Consider the following 15,525-nt stretch of genomic DNA (forward strand, 5'->3'; position numbering starts at 1 on the left):
ATTGCTTGTTATAATGTCACTTACTTACACGCGCATAACACGTGACAAACGCCAATTTTCTAATTACTGTATTACTGATTAATTGACACAGAAACAACTGTGATAAGACAACATCTGAAGGCCATCGGGTAAATACTACTTATTTTTTTCTTTGTTCGTGAGCGGGCGGTATTCTACAAATCCTGCGATCTGATTGGTTCCGGGAGCGGGCGGTATTCTCCAATCCGGCCCTCAACAGCGGGCGCTATCCGTTGCGAGATGAATCGTCGAGTGTACTTTCCGCGCGAAATCATTTTGCAGCGTTGTACGAACGAACACATGAAAGATTTGCTCAGCAAAATCGAAATAGCCGCTCACCAACTGTTGTAAATGCGAAAAGACAGAATAGAAGTGGAATTAAAAGCCTCGAAGTTCTTCTAAAGGCGAGTGTTGATTTTGTTTATCGACAAATTAAGTTCTAGTTGATAGTTTGTTGAGTTTGTGGTTGTTTGTGCATTTTGCAATCATTTGCACGCCATTTTACACTGGGCGAAAAAACAGATTTGACATAGTACAAATGTAGTCTAAATGTGGTTCAAATATGATATTTGTCACATTTGTCCATATTTGACCAGGAGACAAATATGACATTTGTCCTAAGACAAATAGGATAATGATGCATTCGCTCTTGGAGATAAATATGGACAAATGTGGTGCAAATATGAGTCAAATATTACATTTTGTCCTGCTCAAATGCAGACAAATGTAGCCAAAGATAACATTTGTAAGGACAAATGTAGAGCAAATATCATCTTTGTCTGGGATATCTAAAACCCACGTTTACTTCTGCTACTGTGCCTGAAATGGCTTAAGCAACATAATTCTGCTGCAACAATACCCGAATTTAGCTTGCTCTAGATAAAGTATTCTTGAAATGTCAATTTTATATATTTCAAGTTTTTTCTTTAAAATTAGATTCAAACTAATCTTGATTGACCCAGCCCTGAATCTCTTGACAGTTCTGAAGAAATTATCACACAAAGATGTACAGTTGATAACTGTTTTATTTTGCAATTCTCCATTTTCTGTACAAATAAAACAATTTTGTTACTTTATATATTACCGTAAGTTCATACACCTTTATAAATTATATGCAAACTAAATTTCAAATAGGAAACAAGTTCTCAAGTTTAAAATGACTCACAGCACAATTTAGAAAACTGCTCCTAAATAACACTTGATACAAACTGTACTTAGTCTTTTTTGTTTTTGTTTTTTGTTTTAAAAAAAGAGAGAGAAGAGAAGAGGCATTCTGACCTAACCTTAGTTCAAAGTTCAGAAATATCAATGTTAAACCTTACGAATTTGAATTCTATATACCACACACAGCCATTCTTCAACAATTAAAGATAATAAAATATTGACAGCTACCTGTTATCCCATGAATTTAGTCAATTGCTAACAAAGACTAACATGTATGGACTTGAGGTTCAAGATCAATAAGCGTTAAACAAAAAAGTAATAAAAACTAAGCATTCAGTATTCTAGAATTCTGTATGTGAATGGAAACACACCTGCCTTGTTTGATAAACCCCTAACAAAAACCTACATGATTTGCAGTCTCTTAGATTAACAAGAAGACAATCACCATTTAAAAAACTCACTTAGGCACTGTCTTAACCAATTTCAACTTATGCATATCCTTACGGTTGCAAGTCATTAAAAAGGCAGGGCATTTCCATCATTGATTTTTTTTTTTAATTTTAAAAGTTGTTCTATCACATGACCAAAACAGTTCTGTCTAAAATCATATAAAACGAAATTCAAATATGTTCCAAGCATGTCTGTTAACTAAACATATTTATAACTGGGAAAATTTCCAACAAGCTACATGTATAAGACTACTTGAATGTCAAATGACACAACATGTCTATGTGTATACCAAATACGATGATTTTTACATGATGATCGTGAAGTTCCAAAACTTAAATGTACATGTAACTGACAAGACATCTGGTCAAAAAGCATGTTTGGTCATGTGATAAAAATTAATGACCATTGATATTATAATTTTATACTCCTCTCTCTGGTACAAGAGTAAGAGCCCAGGCTGGGGCACCCCTCGGAAAGGAACGTTCACTATCAGGAATAACAGCCCCCTGCTCCCTCTGTATCATCATCCTCTTTGCTCTTTCACTCCTGGCCCTATGTGCCTTGCGGTCTAAGCTCTGAAGCTCACGGGCCAATTCGTCAGATCTCCACCCAAACTTGCGCTTGACAAGCTTTACAAGCTTGGGTGTTGACTCTTCCTCGGAATTGTCTTCATATACACTATCCTCTGGCGACATATAGTCAATAGTCAGGACTTCCTGAAGTTTTCTTTTTTTCTCTTCGGAATACGAGCACTGCCTGAGGGCTTCCTTGCGCGCCTTGAGTTTCTGCAAGAATAAATTACAAAAAATGTCATCAATTTACAAATTGTTATTTACACTGTCACTAAATTTCAGAGCTAAACTGTTCAGTCCAGACACAAGAACAGGGCTCAAAATAATAGCTGATCAATGAATAATGTCCTGTCAATATGATTTTTGTCCGGACAATGATTTGGTCATTTTACCTAGTCATGTACATGTACATGGCATTTAAAATGATATCTGATGAACAGAAAAATAAACACCCCGAGAAACCTTCTTGAAACCAATTTATTTTTAAGACTCCCTGTCGACTGGTATGCATTGCGAGAGTTTGTTGTTTTGATCCTGTCGCTGAAAAAAAATAATATTTCCATTCAATGCAATATAAGAATTGAAGGATGAAATGATCGACAACTCAACAATTTGGAGATTTCATAGGCTTTGAAACCTCGACTGTGGCGCACAATGCATTACAATCGAAACAGAGTCTTTTAAGGTTAACTAAAACACTTACAACTTTTTAACTGACTTGTTACCAAGAATCAGGTCAGAGTCAGAATTATTTCTGAGTCACTTAGAGATATAAAAAACAGTGACATGTTTTAAACAGTATACAAAACAAATTTTTCATATACATTTTTTGCACATATTGCTCAAACTTTCAGTGGAATCCATCTTTCATAGCATCTAACATACAGCTGGAGTAATCATGCACATGTACAGTTTTGTAGTTCATTCACTTACATTGTGTCCTCTTTGATTTCTCCTTGCAAAGACAACACTTTCGTTCTGTTTATCGGTCATGACTCCCTGCACCCGTACACGGGTTGCGACTCGCTTTTGTTTTGCCTTCAGAGTCTTGAAATAGGTCTTTATTGCACCTGTCACAGAGAAAAATTTAGAGGTATTTTAAGGCTATGCTACATGTGACTTGTTCCAGTATGTATGTCCATTCACCACCCCCCTCCATTCCCTTTAATTCTTTTCCTTCTCCCTCAAAAGTATATGTACATGTAGGTTTATATAACATTAGTCATGGCCTTGGCCATGCAGAACATGTGTCATGTAGTTTTAAAATGAATTTTTCAGGGCAGTACATGTATCTTTCAACCACAATCATTGAGCACAGAAAAACTACACTTTTTTTTCTGGTCTAAACTGTTCTGAAATTAGTGGAAGGCAGCTTAATCTGTAAAAAACAATATCTTTGAAAATCTAATGGAAGATATAAACTTAGAGCTACGGCTATCAATATCGATTTTTTGAAGACGGGCAGAAACAATTTGAAAATGTTAGCCTAACGTTTTTAAATTGCAATCCATTTCCATCTGAGCCATCAGCAACCAGTAATGCTTGTTAACAGTTTCAGTGCTCTAAAATAACAAATTTTAATTAAAATGGACTATTATTTTTAGGTTTCATGCGACATGAATATAAATTTTGGCGGTTCAAAAATCTGGTAAAATCTGTGATGTACAGTAGTCCCTTTAACTACAACCTAAAAGGTGTTTCTTAGTGTTCCTTTTCTGGAAACTCATCTTCAATAAAATTGAATACTTTTTTTTGTTTACTCCTCTCACAAGGTTTCAGGGATTTTGAGGCAACTTTTACATGTACATGTACATACAAAATCACAAAGTATCACAGTTTTACTGAGGAAAAAGTGGAACTGTACTTACGTTCTAAGATAACAGGATTAGCTTCTTTGAATGCTGAAGTAGCCCTCACTCCTCTCTCTATTGCTTCACTCACTTCACTGTTAGTTTCATCATTAAAACTGAAAATCAATGAATGAACTGTGCTCAATATAAGAATGTCAGAAGCAGACACCAAAGTCCTCACCAGTTACCAATTCCAAGAAGTTTTAACATGAAATAGTTTTCTGGTATCTGGACATAGAACTCTGTGTTTGGTTTTAAACTGCTTAATTCATTACAGTGGCGGATCCAGACCTTCAGGTTGGGGGAACAGATCATAAAGACCCTAAAATGGGAAGGGGAGGAGGGGGCTGCACAATAATGAACTTATATTGCGCAAGTATCAATCAAGGATTTTTCTTGTTCAGTTCTATTTCAGGGCAATGACCTTAAGTTTCACTTTCCTTTTGTCAAGTGGCCTTGTCAGCAAAAATTTTAATAATTCAAGTATTATTATTGTATTACTATTTTACCATACCTGTTAACAGGACCTAAGGTCCACTCAATAGGTGGGTCTTTTTCCTTTAATTTTGCAACAACTTTGTGGACACATGCCTATGCAAAATACACAGAAGTTCATAAGAAAAAGAGAAAGAAAAGATTAAGATGCCACTGAAACTTACTAGGTTTGTTGTACTATTCTCACTGGGAGCCCTCAAGCACAAACGCCCCTAATTCCTTTGGGATATCACTTGTTTATTTCCCTGCTTCTGTATATACTCGAGGGAGTCTACTGTGCATAATTTTTGGCAAGTTCAGTATAAATAAGTCTGTTTTGTCCTGTTTTTCACTCTCTTCGTTTAAACGGACGCCAGACATCAGATCGTCGCCCCACCCTCCTCCCCGCAGGGATGGCTCACCTTTGTGCCTTTATAGCTCCCGCTCTTATCCCAACCTGGGGCGTTTGGGAGTGGGGGCTCCCGGTGGGAATTTATTACTCTTTTTAAGTACTTTGTGGACAAAAATGGCAGACTTATAGATTTGCAGCTCATTGAATGAAATCAGATCAGCCATGTGTCCTACTGTGCTAGCATGATAGGCATAGGGGCACCTTCAAACCTGCAGGTGGAGATGTTATTGCCAGAAAAAGATGTGTTGAAAGCCAAATTACGAGGCTTATAAAATAATGAACAATTAAACGCCCCCGGCGTTTATTTCAAACTTGGCCCAATAGAGCCGGCATTTATTTGATTCCAGCAGTTTGTTTAAGCCCTATGTTTCTAAGAAATCATTTTCATTCATTATTTTTGACAGCCATACATACATGTAGACATCATTTCCAAAGTATATTACATCTTGAATAAATGGGGGGGGGGGGGGTTGTTTGCAGTTGACTTCTGATTGGATTAAATCAGCACGAAAGAATGTGAATAAATTAAAAGTGGTCTCACATTTGGGCGCCTTGCTGTAAAGGGGTTTGTTTTCAAATACAGCTTGGAGACCCAGCGTTTATTCGAGGCCCGGCGTTTAATCGAGAAAATACGTTAAGTCTAAGTTTGTTTCCCAAATACACTTATTCAGTAAAAAAACGGAAGTTGCATCAAGCGAGGCTAAGTGGTCGTTGGTAGCTAAAAATTAAAGAGTTTATAAGTCAGAAAAAAGTATTTTCTTCACAAACTATCCAGAAATTTTGATCCTTACAGGTTCAAAAGTGCAAAAGAAGAAATTTATGGTCTACATCTAGCAGGCAAAAGGTGAAATTCTAACAGCTTAGCAAATAGATTTTGCAGCCGACTTTGGAGCTTAAATGAATATTCCCTCGCCAACAAATGGTTGTATTTCAGCCACTCACTGGAGGTAGATTACAGTCAATTTTAGATTTTTTGTTGATCGATAAAATGAAACCGCCTTATTATTACAGTCATGTACTTCACAAGGACATTTTGCTCGAGCAAGTTGCTATGTTCTGGCTTTCATTCAGCCGTATAAAACGAGGTTATACCACCTGTTTTAAAGAAACAGAAAATGATTACCCCTTATTCGACTGTTCATCAACAAAATGCGAGGAATAAGTGACAGGATAAGTCGTAACTTGCAGAGCAAATTTGAATTTATAAGTGCAATTCAAAGTTTGGCGATTTCAATTAAGCCTGTCGCTAACTTCTTGCAGTCTGTCGATAAGCAGTCGACCATAGGGCAATCATTCCATCCTTCTTTGAAACAGAGGTGGAATAGTGTTTCATACGGAAAAAATGAAAACCGGAACTTGGCAACTTGCTCAGGCAAATTTGAATTGAGAGTTGAAAGTTGCGATGAGCACACTGTCAATCAATATTGGAACACTGCGCCACAACATTGCAAAGTTCCCATCAAACATTTGGTGTGACTGTAAATAAAGCAGCCTTTTGTATCCAAAAAAATTTATAAGGAAGATTGTTTTGTATAGACAAAATACCTCTGTATATCATGTTGCTTAGCAACTTCTGCGACGGAAGTGGTGTCGCTCAACCAAAACTTGATCCCTGGACGGAAAAGCCTCAGGCCTCACTTTCTACCAGCCCCCAGCCCCTACTTAATTTAAAATGTGCTTTAAAGAGCAAGCAAAAAGGCCGCCTATTGTCATGATACATGATGTCAGAAACAACAACCTTAATACTCACCACCATATCTCGTGGAAGATTTTCCACTCTGCTCCTTTGAGACACAACAGCGGTTGACAAGCCTTGCAAGTTGTCAATTTTTTCAGTAAGAGCTGCAAGTGATCTTTGTACCGCCACGAACTGCCTCTCGTGGTCGCAACAATTCATTCTAGCGTTGACATGAGGCAGCGGCGTGCTGACTGGCGTTGATCGGCCGCTGGATGAGGCTGATGAAGATGGTGTACAGGACACAACTGAAGGTAAACGATCGCGATCCCTTTGGACAACTCGCGGATACGTTGGAGAAGTATCTTCAGGTTCACTCAGACTGTCCAGTGAATCACGACGGATGCAGAATCGAGATCTCTCTACAGAAATCCCTGGACGGTTTTGTCCTCGAGGAACAATCGGAGTTGCTCCTGAAGTTGTCTAAACAGCAAAATAAAAGATCAATTCATCGAGACATATAACACCGTGGCCATTCAAAAATTATAGCACGTCGCGAATGAAACTTACCGTGTGATGTTGATTCCTCGAGAGAGGAGATTCGGACGAAGAAGGATTGCACGATCTGCCTCTACCAGTCATATTAAGCTTAAGTTATACAATAACCGATAAAATTCTCAGTGAAGACCTCACAAATACCAGTTAAGACGCGAGCAAGCAACGCAGTTCTTCACATTTACAAACACAAGCAAAGTGACGCTCAAAATCCCGCCGATTATGCTAAACAACACAGTCAAATGAAAATGGCCGTTCTGGATTGGACGAGATGCATCACGTGAGTAGCGCGGCCTTTCTAATTAGCATATTTTGTTTTCCCTTCGACAGATGATAACAGCAGATCAATAGCAACGTGTTCGATATATTCATCGGAGAAACTTAAAATTCTTGTCCTTTCTTTATGCTTAGCATCTTTTCTGGAAATGGGGGGAAAGAGGTATTACTGCAGTCATTGTGATGACTTTGTTAGTCGAAGTACGCGATCTCGACATCTCGAACAAGTCGTTGAGAGAAAGGAAACTGAAGCTGAAAGTGACAGCAACAGCGACGTCGAGACAGGTTCACCTGAAGTTCACTGCTTGGAAACTCAAGATAGTTCTGTAGATCATGAGACAGATTTACCCAGTGAGGATTACAGTGATAGTGTTTCTGATGAAGGTAAGATAACATGCTTGAATTACGAAAGAGGCTCTTAGTGCGTCCAGCTCACACATTAGACTAAAACATGGTCAACATGGCATCACTCAAAGATAAAATTTTTGGCACACATGTGTATACATATAAATTTATAGAAAATTTAACAAGGCTGTTGTAAAACGCTGCTTTGAGGTTATTTATGTTGTCATACTTTTTTCCATGGTAACTGGATGGACCTGGATGGTTATTTCTTTGGTAAAATAAAGGGCAGGAGTCCGGGGGGGGGGGGGGAGCTATATAGGTATGTGCCGCTGTGAAGGGTATGATTTTCAAGCAGTTTAGTCAGAAAATCAGAGAGTTTTGGTCAAGAATAGGGTATCATTAGCCGCATAACTGATTAGTAGTACAGTTGAAGCTCTCTTAACGGACACTCTCGTAAGCGGACAGCTCTACTTACGGCCGCCTTGTTTGAAACCCCGCTTTTAATTCCCATACAAACTCTGTAATTTTACATTTTCGTAAGCGAACATTCCCATAAGCAGACACAGACACAGATTCCGACTAAGACTTTTTCTTTGTTTTAAAGCTCCCGTAAGCAGACACCCGAAAGAAAACACCTCTGAATCTTGTTTTTATCAATCATTTTATATTGCTGTTCATCACAATGATTTTGCAGTAATTACAGTACCATATTTCAGTGCATGTTTTGTCATCATCCACCAAAAAAAAAAACATTTTCGTAAGCGGCCAGCTCCAGTTACGGTAATGTGGCAACTTTAATTTACGTTTCGAGAAATAAAACACATTTCACAGCAACAGAACGTTTTTGGTAACTTCACTTTGCACGGAAGCTTTTAGGTGTGACACTGCAGCAAAAGGCAAAGAAAAAATAGGAACAGAAATCAGTTTTAAAGGACTTTAAGTACAAGGGTCAAACACCACAAGTTGCGCTATTAAGCTACTCTTTGTAATTAAATTAATGGTTTTAACTCTTCGAATTCTGTCATTATTTGACCAGGGTCCAATGTCTTCAAGTAAACAAATAATCACAACAATAAAAATTGACAGTGCACAGATAAACAGTGTCCGTAAAGCGGGGTTCACAATGTATAAGAGTTCACTCGCCACACGGAAAAGTGTCTTTGTCAGTATTAAGGGGGTTAATTTAAGAGAAAATGTATGAGGTTTGTTGGGACCAACAAAACTGTCCGCAATACCAGGGTGTCCTTATTAAGCGGGTGTCTGTTAAGCAGGGTTCCACTGTACAGTGGAACCTCGATTTAACGAACCTCTATATAACGAAGTCCTCGATATAACAAACAATCTTTTTCGTCCCAGTAATAGCAAAATATATGGAAAAGAATCTCGATATAACGAAACCTCGATATAGCGAACAGATTTTTCCAGTCCCTTGGCCCTTCGTTTTATCGAGGTTCCACTGTAGAAACTTGGAAGAGGCCTTCTTAAACGTAAATAGAATCATTGCAGCAACGTTGTTGACACATGGTTTTCCATTAAAAATACAAATAGTGACACAGTTCTGAAAACAGCAGGTCTGGGATAGGGTAGGAATTTCTAGTGTTTAGTCTTGTAAAGGGTCTTGTAAGGGTTTCAGAGTCCCAGCGGCACTCCCCTACCCAAAAGTATAAAGAGAAACCCCCTTGGGGGTGCAGGAGTCTGGTGGAAGAAGGCTTAAGGGGTATAATGCAGGGGTGGCAAAGTGGTTATGCATGATGCCTGATTCGGGTAAAAAAGGGTGTGATGCGTGAATTCTGTGGCATGTGATCTGGTTATTTTGAGGACCGTGATTCGTGATTCAAGCTAAACACATCGCAAACTCATGGTGATTTCATGCTGATTTTATCGCCGCGTTTTTTTTCAAAATGCAGAGTGGCCATTTTTTATTTCAAAAATCATGAGATAGTTTACTCAGCAGAGTATTAATATATTTTTTTTTATTTTAAATTTCTGAAGCTTGCCATTCTCTTTAAGGGGTTTTCAATGTATGTGTTAAAGGCACATGTATCCACATAAAACCCGTATATATACACTGTAACTTCAGATTTCAATATAGATAATATTTTAATCTCTATCCTTTTGCAGAGGACAGTAACAGAATTCCAGAGTCCTTTTTGGGAATTAGATGATGAAGACAGGAGGTTTTGATGAAACTTTTATCCACAAGTCAATTGGGGAACAAGATGATTTCGAAGAAGTTTATACCATGAACAAACATTTCATAATGCCAGTCAAGAGGTATGGGATGATTTGTTGGAGGAAAATGTTTTGGATGACCTGGATGAATCAAACTTCCCCGGAGCAGTTGAGACTGATCCTGACTCATTCAACAGGAACATCCTCATCAACTGGCTGCTTCTATTCATCTGTTACTGGTGGACATACTGTAACATTGCTGACCGTGGAATTGAAATGCTTCTGAAATTCTTCCATGCATTCTTTACTGTTCTATCGGAGCGAGTACCCTGGATGACAATGTTTGCTGCAGCGTTCCCTTCAAGCTTATACATGCTAAAGAAGTACTTTGGTCTGCATAAAGACTGTTTCCAGAAGTTTGTTGTATGTCCAAAGTGCCATTCTTTGTACAATTATGACTCTGCTTATGACACTGTAGGTGGCAAGCGTCTGTCAAAGAAATGCTCCTATGTAGAATTTCCAAATCACAGACACAGAGCACACCGAAAGCCATGCAATGAAGTCCTGTTGAAGGAGGTCAAGCTTCAAGATGGAAAAGTAAAACTGTACCCAAAAAAGGTGTACTGTTACAATAGTGTTATTGAAACATTAAAGCTCTTTCTTCAACGTCCTGGTTTTTCATCACGGTGTGAACTGTGGAGGGAAAGGGAGAACACAAGCATACGGAATTTATGAGTGATGTGATCCACGGTACTGTCTGGAGAGATTTCAAAGGCCCAGATGGGTCACGCTTCATGAGCCATCAACGCAACCTGGCTTTAATGATGAACGTTGATTGGTTTCAGCCGTTCAAACATTCCCCGTACAGTGTAGGAGTCATTTACCTTGCCTTAATGAACTTGCCTCGTGGAGAGAGATACAAAAGAGAGAACATTATTGTTGTTGGAATTATTCCTGGCCCTAGTGAACCTTCAAGTCTCAATCCCTATTTAGTTCCCCTTGTTTTAGAACTGAAAGAGCTGTGGGAAGATGGAATTGAGGTTTGTCATTCTGGCTCACCTAGGATACCAGAGAGATTTTTTGCTGCTGTCTTGCTAGTAGCCTGTGATGTCCCTGCAGCAAGAAAATTGTGTGGTTTCTTGGGACATGGTGCCAGAAGAGGCTGCTCAAAATGTAAAAAGGAATTCATTCCTGGTGAAAATTTTGGCATGAAGATGAATTTGGGGGATTTGACAGTTGTATGCCACGTACAAATGAAGAGCACGCAATGAAGCCCAAGAAATACTTCTGAGGACACGTATCAAGGAGAGAAGTAAGGAATCAAAATATGGTACAAGGTACTCTGAATTATGCAATTGAGTACTTGATTGCATCAGATTTACCATAATTGACCCGATGCACAATTTATTTCTTGGAACTGCCAAGCATCTGATGAAAAATGTTTGGCTACCAAATAAAATTTGAAGCAAAGTGATCTCAAGTCTATCCAAGAGTTGATTGACAACATGAAAGTACCATCCAACATGGGAAGAATCCCAAAGATCTGAGTGGTGATACGACTACCTGAACAATATGGCTTGGAAAGCCGTCGCTAGTGTTTCTGCTGGTTCCTATGCACTGCACCCCTTATCAGCTGTTGGATATGGGCCGTGATTCTGCTATGAATGTGGAGAAAAAGACAATGAAAGGGAAAGAAGGCCACGATAGGTGAAAAGATTTAGTAGATTCAGTTGCAGCAGAGCCTCCCTATCAGAGGGCAGGACCCACAAGAATAAAAAACCAACAAATTGGGAGCAAAAGGAACCATTTGACCGCTATGCCGGAGTTGAATTTTGGGAGAGCGTAGTCGCGACTCAAGAAGTGAGCGGTCCTCCTACACATGCTCCTGGGTAGGAGAAAGGAAAAGATCCAGCACAGTAAGCGAGGCCGGTGTAGTGAGTATAGTGAAAAGAATTAAAAGAGAAGAGAAAGCCAGAGTAGGAAATGAGAGACAAGCCAGAGTGGGAACAGAAAGTGAAAGGATAGGCCCAGCCCCTCCTTAAGAAAAAATTTTTGCGAAAAATGATTTTATTGAAAGCAGTGTTAGGCAAAATAAAAAAGTCAAAAAGTACGCAAGAAAAGAATAACCGAAGTAGTAGTGGAAAGAAACACCACAAATCACAGTTTCCCCCCCTAAAAATAATAGAAAAAAAGGTTAAAAGATCGGCAGCAGGGTGCGGCGATTTTGGGCGACCAGAAAGAGTGGGCGGCCGCAGAGAGCCAGCACGAGAAGGGACGGCCGAAAAAAAAAAATTTTAAACCAAATAAAACCCCCAAGAATTGATAGAGTTAAACGGAAGTTACAAATAAAAAACACTCCCAAAGAAGTTTTTTACAGCTCAATAGACTAACACTTTATGTGGAAGCATTTTTCAAGAAAACACCCCAAAGAATGCAATTTTTTTTTATGACTTCAAATTCTCAGAATTGACTTATAAACACTTTATTGGGAATTTGGGTTTACAAATGGAAACCACTCCCAAAGAAGTGACCAACACTGTTAAGACAAATGGGCTTACACCAGAGAAAACCACGCAAAATTAAATGCCCAAGTCTCGAGCTCTTTCCCATGTATTGCAAAAAAAGAAGGACTCAAAAAAAGCAGGAACTCAGTTTCTAACACATTTGTCTAGTTCGCTTCATATTTGTACATGGGCTAAATATCACTTCAAATTCAATCAGTATTTGTCTCGCATTTATCGCGGACAAATCTGTCAACATATTTGTCACATATTTGTCATCTTCAAGACCAGGACAAATATGATATTAGATTTGTCTCACATTTGTTTTAGGACAAATATGATCAAATCCATTATTTCATCCAGTGTTAATACTATAAGCTGCGCCGGTTTTAAACTTCAATTTTGAGTAAAAACTGTCTTTTTATCGGCCACTTCTTTGCCAAAACAAAACACTAGTTGCCATCATTCAAGAAAATGAGATTCGTTAATTAAAAACAGCCAAAATAATTCTCACAATATTGTGCCGTACGTCCAAACTTCGCATTTCATTCAGTTTCACTTTCGCACTGTTTATCACAAAATAATTATGTTGGGAATCAACGCAGAGCTTATTAATTCGTTAAATACAAGTGTGTATAGAGACCCTGCCAGGGTAAATTCCGACAAGCGACATGGCCCAAAAAGTAGCGACAGCACATGAGAATTGCGACAAACAATAATAGTTCTAGCCAAATTCCGACAAGTGACAAAAATGCCTAGAATGGCTGATGAAACAGCGACAGCAAGCATTTGAAATTCAGACAAGCGACTCGGGGACCCCCCTGGCAGTGCCTCTGTATAGCTATACCGAAACTGTCTTTCCGTCAGATAGTTTTCTTTTTTCGGGAAATTCTCAAACTTAGCATCCTGCGAACAGAGTTCTTTATCAAAACATTCATCGGGAAGCCGGAATCGGCGTTTAGTGAGGGTAGCAAAGGGGGTGTTTTCTTCCCTTTTCACCCACAAATTTTAACCAAATTCTCTTGTCTCTTATTTTTAAAAAGCATATTTCTCTATTCTTTTTTTTTTTTTTTTTTTTTCCTTGTTTTTTTTTTTTCTTTTTTTCTCCTTTTTTTTTTTTTTTTTTTCCTCAATAATCCTTTTCTTCCCTTTAGTTTTGTCAATGATTATGCTTTGGCTCGATTTTACATTTATGATATATTTACCACTTCAATTTCTTTGATTGAATCTCTTCAGTGTTAATTTAATATGCTGAACCTTTCTGTAAATACGGTTCATTTAACTTATTTCGAACTAAATAACAAACAGCATTTTACACTCTTGCTAACCCGTCGATCGACTCAACATTGAAATTAAATGGCGCGCGTATACAAACAAAGATTTTGTGACACAATCTTTCTAGGTTTCTTTTAAAAACACTGAAATAAAGTAGGAAAAAAATAAAAACGTTATTCACCAGCCTAGGTCGGTCCGTATTGCGAAAAACTGTGCCCTCGGTCTTGGAACCGCCCACGGCCTGCGGCCTCGGGCGGTATCCAAGACCTCGGGCACAGTTTTTCCCAATACGGACCTCCCGGCTGGTGAATAACCTATATATATTGTATTGATCAGTCATTGCTTCCATTATACGCTACGCTTCTGCTACCAAACGGAATATAGTTGTTTGAAACCGATAGCCTATTGAATATTGGTATACACCTTGTTCCCTTAAGCTCTCGGTCTTTTGTGTTCTTCTATTACTTCTACGTTTCCTTCAATTGAAGGTTATTTTGCACGCCGCAATAAATGGTTTTATATATCTTGACATAGCTCCTTTATGAACTAAATCTAAATATAAGTTCATGGCTGGGGGCTGTTTTTGGAAGGATGTTTGTGTCTGGCGTTTGGGTAGAGGGAGGGCCTATTTTCAGAGCAATAGGGTACCCCATTTCTTTCACTTATATTTGCTTTTGCCTTTCAGTGAATCGCCCAATGCCTTGCATAGCTGACTGAGCTTTAATTTGATACCTGTTGGTTGATAACTATTATAATAAGTAATGTTTGAATGGAAAACAATTTGATAAGTGTACCTTAAGAGTAAGCTGGAATTCTTGATGTGCATGGACGGCACTCGCTGGGATTGTCACACTCACATTCGGATACTCTTGAACAATACAGGTAAAATCGCGATTATCCAGGGCATTGGCTGAGTATGTGTGAGACTTGAGCCGGCAGATAACAGCAAACGTGGAACAACACGTAACTTCAGCCTCGGCAAAGGGGGCTGTTGGCTTTGAGGAAAGATCACCTTGAATTTCTGCGAAAGCAAATAAATAATATAATTACACAAACAAGATATAAAATAAATAAAATTAAATAATTAAATAAATAATTGAATAAGTACCATTAAATAATTCTACGGCTTGAATATTACACCTTTTAGTCTAAAATTTGGCATGAAGTACCTCTGTCTGACCCTTTATAACCCTACATTAATTTTTGTTTTGGATGAAAATCGTTCAAAAGCCGAGAAATTTGCAATTCTGTGCAACGTGCCCATACATTGCTCTGTAATTATGTAAAACATTTCTGCGATTTAATAATTCTACCGCTCGCATATTACACCTTTCAGTCTAAAATTTGACATGAAGTATCTCTGTATGACTCTTAATAACCCTACATTTTTGTTTTTGGTGTGGATCATTCAAGAGCCAAGAAATTAGCAACTCCGTGCAACGCGCCCATACATTGCTCTGTAATTGCATATATATAAATCATTCGCTCTTCTTCAATATGAATGCTACAGATCAGAAATTTGATGGACATAATCTATGTATGACTGGCTAAAATAGAGCTTTTGGTTTGTTTTGTTTACTCATAGCTAGTAATAGCCGAGCAATTAACGACTTTGTAAAGCGCGTCCAAATATAATATTTAAATAATCCAAACAAAATACCCTGTACCGTACAAAGTTGGAATGGCTCAGTTGGTAGTTATGCTGTATGCCCCGGTCGTTGGTTCAAATCTGGACGGAAAATTTTTTTCCATTTTTCATTACGAGTAAAACTCTCGCTTGCTTTTT

General features: G+C 38.4%; 3 protein-coding genes and 1 pseudogene across 3 annotated transcripts in view; 1 reads left to right on the forward strand and 3 right to left on the reverse strand.

Moving 5' to 3' along the window:
• Positions 1-15,525, reverse strand: part of LOC144650437 (death domain-containing ATP nucleosidase-like) — an 89,274-nt gene that overhangs the window by 50,629 nt on the left and 23,120 nt on the right. The gene's annotated exons all lie outside the window — the stretch shown is intronic.
• The window catches only part of LOC144650412 (uncharacterized), a 264,303-nt gene that overhangs the window by 5,174 nt on the left and 243,604 nt on the right, over positions 1-15,525 (reverse strand). The window contains exon 13 of the mRNA XM_078510077.1: positions 14,534-14,760. Within this exon, the coding sequence (XP_078366203.1) occupies positions 14,534-14,760 (227 nt within the window). The remainder of the gene's footprint in view (positions 1-14,533; positions 14,761-15,525) is intronic.
• Positions 1,013-7,879, reverse strand: LOC144650438 (uncharacterized). Its single transcript, XM_078510118.1, has 6 exons — positions 7,186-7,879; positions 6,691-7,098; positions 4,569-4,645; positions 4,073-4,170; positions 3,138-3,274; positions 1,013-2,417 (listed from the first exon to the last, which is right to left on the reverse strand). Exons 1-6 carry the CDS (start codon positions 7,255-7,257, stop codon positions 2,052-2,054), a joined length of 1,158 nt encoding a protein of 385 aa, XP_078366244.1. The 5' UTR covers positions 7,258-7,879; the 3' UTR covers positions 1,013-2,051.
• LOC144647954 (uncharacterized) lies at positions 7,596-11,510 on the forward strand (annotated as a pseudogene).

Source organism: Oculina patagonica, chromosome 4 (assembly GCF_052425735.1).
Source record: "Oculina patagonica isolate OP01 chromosome 4, crgOcupat, whole genome shotgun sequence".
Taxonomy (NCBI): Eukaryota; Metazoa; Cnidaria; class Anthozoa; order Scleractinia; family Oculinidae; genus Oculina; species Oculina patagonica.

Excerpts from the sequence above, each read along its gene's own strand:
- LOC144650438 (XM_078510118.1), bottom strand. The coding sequence starts at position 7,257 with ATGACTGGTAGAGGCAGATCGTGCAATCCTTCTTCGTCCGAATCTCCT. Across the intron at positions 7,099-7,185 it reads CGAGGAATCAACATCACACG|ACAACTTCAGGAGCAACTCC; the intron begins GTAAGTTTCATT and ends TTTGCTGTTTAG. Across the intron at positions 3,275-4,072 it reads TAATCCTGTTATCTTAGAAC|GTGCAATAAAGACCTATTTC; the intron begins GTAAGTACAGTT and ends TCTCTGTGACAG.